Source organism: Thunnus thynnus, chromosome 5, assembly GCF_963924715.1.
Source record: "Thunnus thynnus chromosome 5, fThuThy2.1, whole genome shotgun sequence".
In the NCBI taxonomy this organism is placed as follows: domain Eukaryota; kingdom Metazoa; phylum Chordata; class Actinopteri; order Scombriformes; family Scombridae; genus Thunnus; species Thunnus thynnus.
Genome location: NC_089521.1, coordinates 5871264 through 5888883, shown reverse-complemented (window position 1 = coordinate 5888883; position 17620 = coordinate 5871264). Strand labels below are relative to the sequence as shown.

The 17620-nt window shown below is 38.7% G+C and overlaps 2 protein-coding genes across 2 annotated transcripts in view; one reads left to right on the top strand and one right to left on the bottom strand.

Annotated features, from left to right (window-relative positions):
* The first annotated feature begins 5724 nt into the window (after window positions 1–5724).
* LOC137182568 (uncharacterized) lies at window positions 5725–9303 on the top strand. The gene is made up of 3 exons (XM_067588867.1): window positions 5725–5969; window positions 7198–8582; window positions 8726–9303. Exons 1-2 carry the CDS (start codon window positions 5897–5899, stop codon window positions 7818–7820), a joined length of 696 nt encoding a protein of 231 aa, XP_067444968.1. The 5' UTR covers window positions 5725–5896; the 3' UTR covers window positions 7821–8582; window positions 8726–9303.
* A 2461-nt stretch (window positions 9304–11764) lies between these two features.
* Window positions 11765–17620, bottom strand: part of fa2h (fatty acid 2-hydroxylase) — a 33121-nt gene continuing 27265 nt past the window's right edge. The window contains exons 3-7 of the mRNA XM_067588863.1: window positions 16279–16421; window positions 15365–15465; window positions 15023–15195; window positions 14410–14662; window positions 11765–14301 (exon numbers count right to left, since the gene is read on the bottom strand). Of these exons, the coding sequence (XP_067444964.1) occupies window positions 14234–14301; window positions 14410–14662; window positions 15023–15195; window positions 15365–15465; window positions 16279–16421 (738 nt within the window). The 3' untranslated portion in view covers window positions 11765–14233. The remainder of the gene's footprint in view (window positions 14302–14409; window positions 14663–15022; window positions 15196–15364; window positions 15466–16278; window positions 16422–17620) is intronic.

Sequence of the window (17620 nt, the reverse complement as noted above, 5' to 3'; positions counted from 1 at the left end):
CCCCTGAGTATACAAGAGTGGGCCCAAAGTAAGACATTTGAATTCAAGACTACCTCAAGAAATCCTATGAAATTATAACTTAATTTTTTTCAAATTAACTACTGCCTGACAACTGCAGAACAACCCTCTGGTATAGAAGTTCAAGTGTTAGTCAATAGGTACAATAACAATCAAAAGCCTCCTGCTGCAATTTTTGAATTATAGATGAGGGAAAACTGCAACATTTCATTGATTTATATTAAACTTATCACCTATTAATATGTATAATAATCAATTATTACTCATATTCCTATGTGGAAACTTCAGGAATGAACAAACAGTTGATGCATGTCTGTCATATCCGATGAAAAACATGCACGTTTTGTCTGCACAACTGAATTCTTGTTTGTGATTAGGTAAACATCATATTAACTGTGTCTCTAAATAAGACTTTTCAAACAATAAAGTAATATTTTAGTTTTTATTTGATCACCTTCTCATCAGTAATATAAGAGCAAAACAAAGAGCCTCCTACCAGGAAGTCTTGGTGCTGGCCTCCAGGAAGGGGTTTCCAAACAGTCTGATAGGCCTGTCGACCGGCTGGTGAACCCACGCATCATATTTCTCTCGGAGGTGGCCTACCTGCCATGCCAGGGGCTTCCGCCAGTCCACCAAATCCTGACAAGACAACAACGAGAAATCAGTGAAAAATGATCTATTCAGGTAAATGTGATGGTGCTGAAGAGAGCACAAAGTGTTTGAACAGAATAGAAAATTATTCTATTGCCTCCAGCAGGTGGCAGCAGACAGTTATAAACTGCTCAGGGACCAGTCAACCAGGAAGTGACAGCTTGTGTGTGTTTGTTGGTGTCTCTGTGTGCTCTTGCAGGTTTACTTTTACTTTTTCCAGAGGCCATAAAACAAGCTGTTTTTACAAGCTCTCTGTGCTTACAGCCACATGTGTGACATGCAGCTGAGGTGTGGGCCAACAATGCAGACAGTAGTCAGGTTTCACACTGATCTGCGGTCAGTTCAACATCCACAGGAATGTTTCAGGTTAACTGATCTTGAGTCACAATTTGCTCAGAGAAGCTTATTCATGAGGCAGACGAGTACAGTAGAGCCATGATCTGTATAGAAGAAAGGCTGAAATCACACATATGAAGTCAACTTTTGCACTTCTAATAGTTGCTGATTATGATGATGTTTCACCCAAGACGCCCATCTGAGGTCGGCCAGGTCAGGCACCGACTAACCGGAATATTACTGAATTAAGTGCATAACAGTAAAAAGTAGAGGAGCATAAAAATAGAACAACTGCACTGAGATCAGCAGTGGTGGAAGAAATACTCAGGTCCTCTCTTAACTGAGCACAAATAGTACAAATTTAAAAATTAATATTAAAATCTTTTTGCAGAAAATCTGCCCCTGTGACTGATAAAAAAATACATTACACTATTAACACTGGTGCACTGATGCATCAATTTGATGCACAAATTTGGATTTTTCTCTATGTTCCTCTAATCTTTGCTTTTTTTGGAGAGTTTTACCTCTAACTATTTAAAATGAAACCATGTGAGGACATGTCTCTTTGCTGGAACCACTAGCAGCTTACACATCTGAAACATGATGAGAAGCCCCACCTCACCTACACATTTTTTATAAGGGATCACAAACCAAAAAGAGTTGGAAGGTCATGTTTTTATGCTTTTTCTCAAAAGTAAGTAAATAAATGTAGCGGATTGAAAAAATTGAATATTTCCTTCTAAATTGTAGTGGAGTACAAGTATTAAGTATAAAATGGAAATACTCATGTATAATTTTGAAGTACCTGTACTTTACTCAAATAAATATACTACGTCCTGATTTCGCCTCATGATGAATGGCTAAAGGGTGTTCTTGTTTAAATTTGTCGAGCAGGATATGTGAGTGTTTTGCATCAGCTGCATGTCAACAAGTAACTTCTCCATCTGCTATTAGACTGAGTAAACCTTTACAAGACATTTAGTCTTGTATTAAACAAAAAATAAAAAAAGTGAGATCGTTTGTCACATGGTGGAGATAATCACACTTGTGACCAGTGCAGGAACTTGTCAGAAACAAATAATTATGTCTAGAAAAAGTCACATAAATAAAGAAAACAACACTACATTCAACTCACCGCCATGTCACTGAGAGATATCATTAAGGTGAAAAAAGACAAAAGGAGACATTCATGTGTGAAGAAATGCATCACATTCCCAAGACAGCTCTTAGAAAATGTGGTAACACACACAAACACACACACACACACACACACACAGGAGATGGACCAGTGTATGTATCTTTTGTTTCTGCTGAGCAGAGAAGTGGTTAAAGGGGTCATCAACATTGTGGTTTTATTTTATATCTTAGTTTTTAGGTTGCTGCATCATCACTGGTTAAGAGGAAATACAATAAACCCACATTTCTGCTTTGCTTCAAACTACAGACTGCTACGGTCAAGATGTACAAATACTGATCACACAGTCCATGACATTCACTCTGCTCTTCCCTGTAGACTGTATGTAACAGCCTCATCACCATGTTATACACTATGTGGTTATAGCCACAACATATTCCATAATGCTGCACTACACCTTATATTTACAATCTTCAACCTTTGAACATCTTTGTATCACCTGAAAACCATCTGCAGCAGTTTCCGACAGGCTTATGGGCAAAACCTTCAATAGTGCACATCATTCATTGATCTGACATGATGTTTAGTTGGATTTACTCATTCTGCTACACAGTATTTTGTTTTTTAAGTGGCCGGCTTTCTTGATAAGACTGGCAAGAAAGTCATGAAATCTAAATGACACAACATGTGATTGTTTACCTAAAAGAGTCCACACTGCAACTGTAGCCTATTAAATAAGGTTTATAGGGCTGAAACTAACAATCATTTTTATTATTGATGAATCTGCTGATCATTTTCTCCAGTAATCGATTAAACTTTTTAGTCTATTAAATCTTCAAAAACAGTGGAAAACACAATTTTCTCTAAGCCCACAGTGACATCTTCAATATGCTTGATTTGTCTGACCAACAATCCAAAAACAAAACATGATCAATTTACAAAGAACAGCAGCAAATCAGGAGAACCTGAAACCAGTGAATATGAGACATTTTTGTTTGAAAAATTACTGCAACAATTAATCAATTATCAAAATAGTTGCACATGAATTTTCTGTCGACTGATGAACTAATCGTTGCAGCTCTAAAGGTCTATTTGATCCTCATTACAAAGTCAGTCAGTTGGACAGAAGACCATGTGGGCCATAATGTGTCAGACAAGGCAGAAAAGGTTGTTCGATTAGTTGAGGACCGGTTATTATATGACATTACCATTTTAGGATGTGTCAATGCCATGTACACCAAGTACTTGTGTACTTGCTAGTTTGAACTTGGCAAGCCATAAAAGTTAATATAAGGGACTATAGGAACAGTGACTAAAGTGATATCTGCATGTAGATCTACAGAAGAGACATCAGTAAATAGGAAGTTGTGGTCGACAGTGCACATCTGATTACTGTGATGCTTGTGCATTAATGCAATATGTAAGAAACAAGAGCAACTCTTTCTCAGGTGTCAATGTCAATGCTGCTCCGTAGACACTGGTCTACAGAGATGTGGAAAAAAGCGATATGGTCAGATGAGTCATCCTTCACCATATTCTCGACAAGTAGTACATGTGTGGTGTACACCAAGACAATGGTACAGGTCTGAATGCTTGGCCCCTACGGTGAGAGAATCTAGTGCTCATCATCATGTGCTTTGAGAGTCTCAGGTTTTTTAAACACTACAGTTGAAGCAATTTTAATTGACAGAGGATTATTTGGACACTATTTTGACAATGTATTTATCGTTTAAGTCATTTTCAAGAAAAAACACCAAACATTCTCTAGTTCCAGCTTACTGTTACACTACAGATTCAGATTTTACTCACAAAATATAACAAATAAAATATAATGCATTACTTTAGATTAAACTCCCCAGCATTATATGAGAATGAAAAGCTCCACCTAGAACACAAGTTAAATAGATTTAAGTACATTGTGCTGATAATCTCTTTCACTCTTCAAACTTAAGTAAAAATATGAATGCAGGACTTTACTACGTAAATAAAAAGCTCTGTGCACGACCACTGCCAATATCAACATTTAGTTGGAGAAAGAGTGAAAAGAAAGCAAGACAAAGTTTGCTGCCCCCACATCACTAAATCCGGGCCTGGCTGTTAAAGTGGGAGACTTCACTCTGGGAAGTTTTGTTAACATTTAACACTCAGCAACTACATCCACCATGACGACTCTCCAGTAGAGACATACAGTAGCAACAGGTGTTTCTTCAGGTGTCTGTATGCTGTGAGGGCAGTGATGTAGGACAGGTGTCCCGGGCTTTACCTGTGCCTCGTCGCTGCCGCTGTCTCTGTCCAGCTCCCCGATGTAGTACTGCTCCATCCACCGCCGGGCGTTCTCCGAGTGCCGGTGCGGGGGTCCCTCCATCTCCCGGCTCACGTCTTTGCCCGACCGGCGAAGTATCAGTGCCTCCCCCTCACAGACACATAAAGTTGTCTTCATCTTTGTCCTGTTAACGGAAAATATTAAATTTAGAAACCAGTGTGCACATTCTGTTTTTCCACTTCGTGTTTTATGCTTTGTTTTACGTATATTAGGCAATCTGTATTTTTACCTTATGTACGGTACTGTACTCTATATTTAAATGTTTTTTTTTTTATCTCAATAGTATCTTGTTCTATATGTAACTTGTTTTATATGTTGCTCTTCAAAATGGATGTAAAATAACACATCATAATCTGGATTTACCTCTGCATCACACAGTCCAAAACATGTAGTACATGACTTATCATACATTTTAAAACGTTACCTTCCCGTTTATACATTTTTCTTTTCGAAAATAAGAAAATCCTGCAGAGCCAAACGATTTGCAGCTACAGTACAAGACCACCATTTGGTGAAGCCAAAACAGTTCACTCACTGCAAATCCAAGACAGGACAAATGAGGTGAATACAATCATTTGTGGTGCTCACAGGATTAAAAAAAAAAATCAACGGCAACATCTCTTTCCAGAAACCAGAAAAGTATTCAGTCAAATGGTGTTCAGTAGCCTACAATCAAGTCCTCAAAGCATGCAACATTTTAAGATGACGCTGTATGCAGTCCTGATGTGCAGGTAGATAATGTCTGCAACTAACGATTATTTTCATTGTCCATCAGTCTGCCGTCATTTTTATTTCGATAGATCGATTGTTTAGTCTATGAAATGTCAAAAAATAAATAAATAAATAAATCAAATTCTCCAGTGTGATATCTTCAAATCGGTGGGCTTTGTCCGACGAAAAGCCAAATGTTTTCACTTTACAAAGCACCAAATCCAAACACTTGAGAAGCTGGAGCCAACAAGTGTTTGGCACATTTGCTTGAAAAATGACAAAATGATTAGTCTAATCAATTATCATAATATTTGTCTGTTGAATGACAAATCGTTTTAATAATCTAATATAATCAGGCCTTGATCTTAAATCTTAAAAAAACGAAATAAAATCTTAAATAATAATACAATAATAAAAGAAAATAATAACAATTACTATGATTTAAATCTATTTAAATTATTGTATTTCAATGAATTCATTACAAATTAAATCAAATGTTTATTATTTAGTTTTTGTAATTTGGCTACACGTCACTACGTCACTGGATGTCATGGTAACGTGCCACTATAAAAACCAAATTCCACCATTCCAAACTCATTCTGCACCTGACCTGCTGACAGGAGCTGAAACTGTGAAACCAAGTGGTGAACTGTTGACCTGTGAAAATAAGAAGTTGCTGAACTGTTGAAAGCTGAATAAGCAGCTGTTGAAGTGAGGAAAACATGGCCTCCTCTGGTTTACACCGAGAGAAACACCTGCTGACTTTAGGCATCCTCCGTGTAGATGCACGATATGGTAAAAACAAGACAGGCCACAAATATATCATTAAACCTGCTGTACACCTGTTAATTAGGTGTAAATTTATTATAGACTATGACATTTTATGAGTGTGCACTCGACAGGTGGAAAATATGTGAATATTAATTTAATAATTGAGAAACAAACACATTTTTAGGGGGTGCACCATTGTCGTCGAGTTTACATTGAAAGTATAGGACAAAGATGGCGACTGGGCCATTTTTCATAAAATGCCAAAAGTTGTGTATAATATGCGCGCCATGGAAACGACGTCAGGTGTTGGAACTAGCCAGAGACAGACGTCTGACGTCAGTGTAACCTGGAGCCCCACTTTTGTATGTGACTAATTGAGTTGCATGCATCCATAAATTCAAACCATTCAAAACTGTAGAGGCGCAAATTCATCCAAACCTAAAGTGATATTATTAATAATTATTAAAGCATATGACACAGCCTGATTGTCACATTGGGCCTTTGGAGAGGCACCGGAAGATCAGTGTTATTGAGGTTGGAGGTTGTGTTATGAGAAAAGTTATATTCATAATTTATGCGCAGATCTAACTGGTTGGTAATAACTAAAGAAACAAAGCCTATCAATTTATAATATATATGTTGCAGGACTGTGACTATGTCTTTAGTAAAGTGCATTTAGGGAAACAGTGTTACGCAATACAAGTGGCTTAAACAGACTTTTACTTCACTAACACAACAGAACAGGGACATTAGTCTTGAATATACGTGACTAAATGCAAGAAATGTGGCCAAATGGGACCTAGTTGGTCACTTAAGTCCTTTGTTATTGCCATTAATCCATAAATCAGAGAAAGATATGAAATGAATGATGATGATTTGTAATAATTTATCACAATTTGACATGTGCTGCAGTTACAACCTGCCGGAAACATGGAGCTTATACATTAATAACGCAAGTCTCTGAACAGTAGGCTACTCCAGTCCATGTGTTTGTAAATGTGCAAGAAAATTATGCTTTCACTTTAAAGTACTTACATTTTTTATTAAAATGCAGCTAATAAATGATTTCAGGCCTCACTGCGAAAGCAGTGGTTTTATCTCTTAATTTGAGTTTAAATGTTATGTTAATAAAAGTATAGAAATGAAACAGACATCAATGGTGACATTTTATTGTAAGTGGGGCTGAATCTGGATTCAAAGCTGTTTAATGACAAGCAGACTAATGTGACTTTTTTTTTTCTTGTCCATTTAGCTAACCTTCCGAGGCCAGAACCAATCCTTCAGCTGTTTCTTACAAACCTAAGAAACCGACCTCTGAACACTGCAAACATCAACTCGATGAGGGAGTCCATACTTAGCATGTACCACAGCCTCATCACTGGTTCTAAGACCTTCCCTGTGATTCCCTTCAAAGGATGCCTCCGTTCAGTTCAGACGGTCACACCCTTTCTCCGAACTGAGCAGGAGCAGAGAGAGAACACCACGCCGTCTCCTTTAACGGACGCACCAGCAGGTGTGATGGTGCCAGCTGCAGGCTCCAGCTCTTCTCCTCCAACCATGATAACTCCAGTTCTTCCGGAGAGGACAGCGTTCGCAGCCCTTAAGGCAGACCGCAGGAACTGTGTCCGCAGCATGGAGTTTGATGGCAGCACTTTCACCAGAGTCATCTCCACTGTTTACTGCTCCGAAAGCACTGAGATGGCCAACCGCTGGAGAGTGACGGACTACAGCACAGACGGCCATGTTCTGATGTCAGCCCTCTGTCAGTTTACCAAAAACTCGGCACAGTGTGCAAGGACTTCAACACGGACGAAGAGGAAGGTGACAGAGGAAGAGAGCAGCCTGTCTGCACCAAAGAAGCGATTGAGACTGTGATTGGAAGACCTACGGGCTTCTATTGTACATTTGTATATAGTTTGTATATATTTTATATATAGCTGTTTCATCACAGGTGTGGTGCATAGGTCAGTGTTTGTGGTGCGTCCTGCACCTTTCTTTATTTCTTTATGCTGGCTTGTGCATCCAACACGGTGGGAACTATGACTGATTATATGAGCTCTCTTCAAAGAAGAGTCAGGACATTTTTATTGTGTTTTTTCCATGCAAGATGATTTGGAAACCCATCCAGGATTTTCCTACACCTCTTGCTCAGTGTATGTAGACTGGCACCAGTCCACCTGCGACCTTCAACAGCAAAAGCGGTTTAGATGGATTTCCTCATTGTCCTCTAAAGCCATTAATACCCTTGGATGTGTTTTCTTGAACCAGAAATACATTCAACTTTATGTAATGGGGCTGACTCCTCACAAGTTAAAATCAAGCTTCAAATTTAAGCCTGAACTGGGAATGAGAAGATCAGTCACAACCGGGAGCATTATGGCTGTAGGGACAGTGACAAAACTGGCAACTCTGCTGTTATCCATCAAAACAGGCAGGTGGACACGGAAGGACGAGCCAATAGAAGAAGCCCAAGATGACAGGAACAACAAGAAAGAAGCCAGTGAAGATATGAAACCACCACCTGCTTCTCTCCCAGCTAACTGGAGCAACCAGCGGTGGAAAGGGTGAAAACACTTGGCTGTGACATTCTGACCTGTGAAGGAAGACTTTTACACATCACCAAAAGTTAACAAATTGGTAAGTAATCCTTTACAAAAAGTCTAAAAGTTAAAAATATGCTTCCTTTCTAAATACTACACATACCATGATGTCCCAAAATATTACAAACACTTGAAGGTATTAACTGTTATCCTCTCTTATCTGCCATTTGTCTTTAAAAGAAGAGAGGAATCGAGATGAGAAGAGACAAGAGAAGAGGATGCAACGCCATGCACTACAAACTCTCTCATTTCAAATGACAAATACACATTTATTTGATTTTTGATTTCTGTTCTTCTGAGGTTAGTAACTATTCCCTCTTATCTGCCTTTTGTCTTTCAGAGAGAAGAGAAGAGAGGAGTTGAGATGAGACAAGGAGACAGTGTGCACTGTGAACCCTCTCATTTAAAAAGATAAGTGTACATTCATTCTTTGATCAATGCAAAATTGTCTATACTGATTTATAGTTATTCTGTTTACCTCATTGTTGGAGTTATTAACTGTTATTCCCCCTTACTGGTATTTGACTTTTAGAGAGGGCAGAGAAGAGGAGAGAATATATTTTCTAAAGTATCAATAATTCTTCTGTTTATGTCATCTATGAAATGTATTAACTGTTATTTCTCTTTATCTGCCATTTGAGGAGAGGAGACGAGTGAGGACGAGACAAGGAAACAAGAAGACAATGTGCTTTGTGATCGCTCTCATTCAAAAAGATAAATATGATTTTTTTTCTTGTCATTATCTTCTACAGATGAATAGTTCTGGGTGCTGGAGTTTCTATTATTTCCCAATTTCTGCCATTTATCTTTTAGAGAGGAGAGGAAGAAACAAAAGACCGGATCAGACAAGCAGAGGAGAGGAGACAGCATGCATTGTGAACCTTCTCATATAAAAAGATAAATATACATTTATTCTATGTTTTTATCAGAATTTCTATACCAATCAATATGTCTTCTGTTAATGTCATTGCTGAAGTTATTAACTGTTATTCCCCCTTATCTGCCTTTTGTCTTTTAGAGAGAGGAGAGCTAACAATACAAGGACTCAAAAAGAAGACATGCATAGTGAAACCTCTCATGAAAAAAGATAAATATACATTTTTTATCTCATTTTCAGAATTTCTGTACTAATCAATAGTTCTTTTGTTGCTGAACTTATTAAGTATTATTTTTCCTTGTCTGTCATTTGTCTTTTAGAGAGAAGAGAGGGAGACACGAGGATGAAACAAGTCAAAGACTAGATGAGACAAGCAGCAAAGAGAGGAGACAGTGTGAACCCTCTTATTTAAAAAGATAAATACACATTTATTCAATATTTTTATCAGAGTTTCTATACTGATCAGTAGTTATTCTGTTGAAGTTATTAACTGTTTACTCCACTTTACCTGCCATCTGTCTTTTAGAAAGAGAAGAGGAAGAAGAGGAGTCGACACGAGACGAGTCAAGGGGAGAGGAAAACATCACGCACTGCAAACTCTCATTTAAAAAGATAAATATATATTTTTCTGTTATTATTTATCACAATTCATATGCAGATGAATAATTCTTCTCATTGTTGTTTATTAGCTATTACCTTTTTCTGCCATTTGTCTTTTAAAGAGAGAAGAAACAAGACAAAGACCAGATGAGATGAGGCAGCATGCTCTGTGAACCCTCTCATTTAAAAAGATAAATAGACATTTATTCTATATTCTCATCAGGACTACAGTACTGATCAATACTCCATGTGTTCACCAGGGTTGCTGAGGTTATTAACTATTATTCCCCCTGTCTATCCTCTTCCCCAGATGTCCTCATCACAGACAGTTTGATCATCCTGTCTGCCATCACCCAGAGATCCTAGTGGACAGACGAGTCTCCACAAAGTCTGCAACTTTGCACAGTGTTACAGAAACATATGTCATGTTTTCCCTAAAGTGTGGTATTTCATCCATTCAAGAGTTCTTTAAACTGCTTTGGGTAGATTTTTTTTGTCTAGGACAACAATAACATTGTTTCAGTTTTTAAATTAGTATGTTATTTTCAATTAAAAAAAAAAATCATAAATCTACCCTTCTAACGAGTCCTGTCTGTGTAGCCACATGATGAACATTGAAGCACAAACTATACAGAAAATACCTGCTACTTAAATAAATGAATTATTGGCTTTAGTCTCCTCAGGGATTTGTTGTTAATAATAAAAAGCTAAATATCACCAGCCTTGTCTTTTAAAACCTTGTCTCTACAAATTAGTATATACACACACATACATACATTGTCACTAGGAGTCTCCAAAGTCATACATTTTCATATCCTACACAATGTGTAAGAAAAAACATCAGTTTACATGATGGGAATATAATATAATGGAAAAGTCATGGCATGATTAGTTCATTAATGTAATTAAAGAGTTAATTTGGGGTAGTCGTGGACAATATACTCAGGATGTAAAGCCATACTCACAAACAATAGATTACACATATACATATACGTAGAAACACCTTGTAATACAGTATAACGTGATATAATAGTCCTGTCTTAAATACTCACTCTCTGAGGCTTATAATATTGATGTTGAGACTTTCCTTTGAGTCATTATTTTGTATTAGATTACATTGTACATTCAGTAAAACACTGAGTAGACAGTAAAGTTATATTATTATTATTATTATTATTATTATTATTATTAAATAATTATATACTATTGTTCCTAAGCTGCAGTTGATATCATCATTCATACAGGGACCAGTCAAAGGCTTTAAAGGTTGACTCCAGTGATTTAGTATTGCACTTCCATAAAGTTGGGCAGCTTCAGAGAGAAATATTTAAAAAAGAAAGGTTAAAATCCATGTAGCGGAGGCCCAGATATACTGACATTTAATCTCTAGCATGAGTAAATGCCAGATCCTACATTACCCATAATGCAAATTGGTATACTCTTTTATTAGACCCTCCCTGCCTGGTAATTGCCCACATCATTCAAACTCCATGGCTCCAGTCTGTAAGGCAGGTGTAAAGCAAAAAAATTAAGTATCCATGGCCAGAGTGAGGCAACCCTGATGACATCACTATGACATCATCAGGGTGATTTTCTTAGCCTTGGCAGCCCGCAGAGGAACATAAAACATTAAACACTGTTTTCATAAGACAAATTTTAGTGTGTCCCTTTAAGAAAGACACTCTATAATTAACAATGTATAATAAACAGTGATCCAACAAAAATTACAAGTCAGGCCGACATCAGAAATATACAGACATTTATTTACAAATACGTTTTCATTTGCATAGACATTTAAAATTGCAAACTAATAGTCAAAAGATATCATAGTAAACAGATGTATGAAATATTATTTTGCGCTGCATAATTTAGAAAGAAAATTCACTTGTCAGAATCAAAGCTTACAGGCTGTTGTTTTCATCTTTATCATATAAATATACATAAATAAGATCTGTGTGTACTTAATGCTAACAGGTGGAATCATTTCACTTTTGCCATGCAGCCATCACAATCAGTAAGTATTATTACAGTCATAATCATCATCATCATGGTCAATGTTGTCCACGATCATTATAAACATCAAAAATATATTTTTGGTCCTTTCTGAACTCTTTGAGTTACACAGTGATCATATCAAATTTATGATTCCTCTTTCTTGGAAACAGTATTTTGGGGACACAGCCCTCTTAAATTAAAGGTTTACCTGAAGACTTTGTTATTATTGCTGCAGTGTATATATCAAGAAAAAAGGAATCCAAATGCAAGCAGCTTGCTGTATTACTGAATTTTTCTCTCCTTCAAAATTGGTTAAAATTTTCTGAAAACAGATTCTGCATGTTATTTTACATATGTAAGAATGTATGTACATATATATTATAGAAGTAGGAGTCTTTATTCCAACTAGAAAAGTTGATAAAAAAATGTCTTATTCTTATTCTCACTGTAGTCTACAGATGAGTGTAAATTGATTAAGTTTGTTCTGCTTTAGTTGTCAGCGGTGTTGTCAGATGTTCAGAGGAGACATTTTGAGGATCCGTCAGTCACTATCAAGACCTCCTGCTGTCCAGTCAGATGGTTCATCGTCATCCTTCGAGGATCTGCAGGGTCATTTGAGACCCAAATATGGTTCTTACTACTAAAAGGTTAAAAATCAACCTAAAACAGACCTTAATTCTGCCGAGTCTGTACTCAGAACCTAGTCCATCTTAAAATTAAAAATTTCCAGATGAAAATGTCAACAAAAACACATAACTTTTGTCAGCTAACTGACTCTGTGACCTTTGACCCCGAGATCCCCACAGCAGGAAGTCTGACAGGCTGACCTCATGCCTTCAGCTATGTCCCTCTGGCATCGTGACAACACTCTACCGTCCATCTTTTTTTTGTATCCAAATGAATCTGCACACACAGCACATCCATCCACGGATGTGTTCACCATGTCCTAACCAACAAGAAAACACATGCTGACAACCTAAAACTGCTACAATTAAAGAATCTCCTCTTCTGTACAAAGCATCTTACAAAATATTTTTTAACATCTTTGTGGTATCATTAATGAAAAAGAGACAGAGAACGGAGGAAATATTACAACGACTTGCAAAAATATATTGCATTTAGAGCTCTGCTTTACATGACATTAACAGTGTACTGCATTAGCACTCTACAGCATAATCTCACTTCTGCGGCTTTGCTGATAAGTAATAAGTTAAATCTAAACTGCCAAATGAATCTCAGCATGTTCAAATATCTGGAACCAAACAGTGCATGTATTCTGTTCACTGCTGTTCCAAAAACTAAAGTGAGGCCAAACATGGTGGAGGGAACTTCTGTCGACTGTAACCTGCAGTGTAGCAGTGTGTAGCAGCATGTAGCAGCGTAGCTGGGTAGCTTAGTGGACGACAGCGAAATGCTGACAGCTGTGAGGAAGAATATTCAAACAGCAGATTGTGAGGAGGAAGGATTAAGATTTTTTTTTTCCTGAGTTGGTTCACCTGGTGAGATGATACAGTCTGGGGGCTCTCTTTCGCTCTCTCACTCTCTCGCTCTCTCACTCACTCTCTCACACACTTCTGTCATTCTTTCCTCCCCCTCCTTCACTGTCTTGCACATTCACCTACCATCTATCACTTCCTGTTTCCTTTCTCACGCTCTGAGAGAAGCTAAGACAGTGTGTGTGCATGTGTGTATGAGTGTGTGTGTGTGCGTGCGTGTGTGTGTGTGTATTCATGTGTTATGCTGGAGGCCAATTTTTAAGAGGCAGAAAACAACATGCGTTATTGTGTCATGTGTCTGCATATGTATTTGTGTGTCCCTCTCTTTCTCTCCTCCCAGCTGCACATTATGATGTTCTGACTGGCATCAGGTGATGACTTGACAGGTCGGGTCAGCAGTGGTAGACGTTAGTTTGGCTATTTATAAAAATGTCACAGGAATTCCTTAAAACAACGAGGAAACAATGTGGACTGGTCCACACCCAGATGACCGAGCACAAGAATGTTGTACTGGCTGGAATCAGAAAGCAGGTGGTAAAGTATGTGCAGGTGGATAAGTTGCGGGTCGAGGAGTCTTCAGAAGTGAATCTTCCTCCTTGGATGTAAAAGCTATGGCTGCAGAGACTGGACTGAGGGTGTCAGGGTGGTTATAGCATGTGGGCTGTTTGCTAAGAGGGTGGTTATTAAGTCCTGTGGCCCTTCAGGAGAGCTGGTACTGCGTTAGAATTTCTCATCAGGGATGACTGTGTTGAAGGGGTGATCCCAGAACGTGGAGGTGATTCCAAAACCTGCAGAGACAAATGAAGTTAGATCAGACATAAAACAGAAGGGGGGGACAAACAAGCCTAAAAATCAAACAGGTTCTGTCCATCTAACGTCACTTTTCCGGCGCTCACCTGCTCTCTGGTGCTCAAAGTGGTGTTTGACGTGGTAGGCCTTCAAGCTGTACATGTACGAGCCTCTCTTTGGAGAACCGTAGTGAAGGTAGTAGTGGATCATGTCGTAGACGACGTAGCCACACAGTCCTCCAACAAACACGGATTCCCCAAGGATCTCTGGGAGCACGCTGTTGAGGATCACGTAGAAACTTCCCACCACCAGAGAGGCCAGCACGGGCGGGAAGACCAGCCGGGAGCCATCAAACGGAGACTGTGGAGAAAGAAGTTTGATGTGACAGGAGCCGCAGGTAGAGAGTGTGTTTTCTGGAGCAGATGAGGGGTTAAAAAGCCAAATTCATTTACACAAACACAGTGATGTATGTTACTTTTTCTGCAGTTCAGAAGAATAAAATAGCTGTTCTTAAACATTCATAGTAGGTATTCATTCAGATCAGAAAAGTTTGAGGAATTGAAACTATGTGGAACAGTGAGAAAGTTATTTATTACCTAGAATATAAAATGATTCGTTAATTATTACCTCTCTTTTGTACCATTATACTTGTTTAGTTTCATGATTAAACCAGGTTTACAATCAGTTTTATAGGTCCTGTTCCTCGCGGTGTGTGTGTACCTTGTGATGCTGTCCGTGCAGGAGAAAGTGTAGCGTGATGAGGTAGTAGTTATGGGCTGGTGGTTTCATGTGAAAGACAAAGCGATGGATGCAGTACTCGATGAACGACCACAAGAACCAGCCCGTCAAAAAGAGCAGCGGGAAAGTGTACTTATGGATCGGGATAGAGACGTCTGGGAACACGAACATACACACACACACACGAAAATTATGAAAACAAACATGTATGTGGATGTGTTGTCAGTGAAAATGAAAATGAGAGTCTCTGGTAGATGTGTGTGCATCATGCAAGCATGCATCCTTTTTTGCTGTGTACAAGCAGGCATGTGGTGTGTGTGTTACCTGAGGTGACAAGTAGCTTGGTGGTGCCCTTTGCCAGCGTGGTGTAGCAATACCAAATGAGGTAAAATACAATAGGAAGCCACACCACTGGTACCCAGTACCTGTAGCAAGAGAGCATATAGCGATGTGATCACACTCTCAATCTTGTAAATATATCACATTTGTTTGTATTTTCCATCATATTGTATTGAGTGGGATGGAGCCAGGACGTTGGAGGAGCAGCCACCTGAAAATGGACCTGAACAAATGGAGCTCCGGTACCTATTCAGATAAGCTCAAGTACCCCTTCAACAACACAACCCAAACGTGTCAGTTTTTATGAACTCTCAGTCACAGCACGTTGTTGTGTTTGGGTGTTACAGCTGAAGATCAGCATCGCACCAATTTGTAATTCTATTTATGGGTTTATTTTCCTCCTGGAAATGGATACACATACAGTACCTAAGTAATTTACGACATTATCATTTAAATTTTTTCAAATTAACTACTGCCTGACAACTGCAGAACAAACCTCTAGTATAGAAGTTCAAGTGTTAGTCAATAGGTACAATAACAGTCAACCTGCTGCAAGTTTGGAATTATAGATGAGGAGAAACTGCAGCAATTCATTGATTTATATTAAACTTATCACCTATTAATATGTATAATAATCAATTATTACTCATATTCCTATGTGGAAACTTCAGGAATGAACAAACAGTTGATGCATGTCTGTCATATCCGATGAAAAACATGCACGTTTTGTCTGCACAACTGAATTCCTGTTTGTGATTAGGTAAACATCATATTAACTGTGTCTCTAAATAAGACTTTTTTGTTTAAGAAGTAATATTTAGAGGCAGAGTTAATTTCTTTAGTTTTTATTTGATCACCTTCTCATCAGTAATATAAGAGCAAAACGAAGAGCCTCCTACCAGGAAGTCTTGGTGCTGGCCTCCAGGAAGGGGTTTCCAAACAGTCTGATAGGCCTGTCGACCGGCTGGTGAACCCACGCATCATATTTCTCTCGGAGGTGGCCTACCTGCCATGCCAGGGGCTTCCGCCAGTCCACCAAATCCTGACAAGACAACAACGAGAAATCAGTGAAAAATGATCTATTCAGGTAAATGTGATGGTGCTGAAGAGAGCACAAAGTGTTTGAACAGAATAGAAAATGACTCTATTGCCTCCAGCAGGTGGCAGCAGACAGTTATAAACTGCTAAAGGACCAGTCAACCAGGAAGTGACAGCTTGTGTGTGTTTGTTGGTGTCTCTGTGTGCTCTTGCAGGTTTACTTTTACTTTTTCCAGAGGCCATAAAACAAGCTGTTTTTACAAGCTCTCTGTGCTTACAGCCACATGTGTGACATGCAGCTGAGGTGTGGGTCAACAATGCAGACAGTAGTCAGGTTTCACACTGATCTGCGGTCAGTTCAACATCCACAGGAATGTTTCAGGTTAACTGATCTTGAGTCACAATTTGCTCGGAGAAGCTTATTCATGAGGCAGACGAGTACAGTAGAACCATGATCTGTATAGAAGAAAGGCTGAAATCACACGCATGAAGTCAACTTTTGCACTTCTAATAGTTGCTGATTATGATGGTGTTTCACCCAAGACGCCCATCTGAGGTCGGCCGGGTCAGGCACCAACTGAAACAGTCACCAGAGGTTGATTGCTGGGGCTCGGGGAAATTAAAAGTAACTACAGGTGGGTAAGTAAGTAAGTGGGTAGGTAGGTACAGCCTGGGTGAATATGTGTTCATCACATACTGTCATTTAGACACAAACAAGGAGAAGATGGTCTTCAGCCTCCTCTGCTGTAAATTCTACCATAAAATGTATAGCTGTTGTGTTTTAAATCCTGACTTCAGCAGTGAGTGTCATGTAAAAACATTCAGTCACACTGACAGTTCAGACTGCCACGGCACTTTTGCTGATGCTGACTGGTCAGCGACCTGTCATATCACTCCAGAGTTTACAAGCAATCAACCCCAGATCGCTGCATCAGAACAACCATGTCTGTCCCTTATTACCTCCATTCATTCGGGACAAAGTGAGAAACGCAGCTTACTCTGCTATCCTGCCAGTGGTAAGGAACACTGTACTGTGAAGAGCTCTCTACTGTTACTACTCTCTATCTACTGTTTATATTATATATATATATATATATATACACATAAAAGAAAAGTCACATCTGTTGTTTCCCCAACTGCTGGAGAAGTGAAGGGGGTTAGTTCCAAAGCTAGCAACAATGGGTTAGCCTAACCTGATGACGC

Coding starts and splice junctions, on each gene's coding strand:
- LOC137182568 (XM_067588867.1), top strand. CDS start 5,897: ATGGCCTCCTCTGGTTTACACCGAGAGAAACACCTGCTGACTTTAGGC. Junction 5,970..7,197: donor CCGTGTAGATGCACGATATG/GTAAAAACAAGA, acceptor TTGTCCATTTAG/CTAACCTTCCGAGGCCAGAA.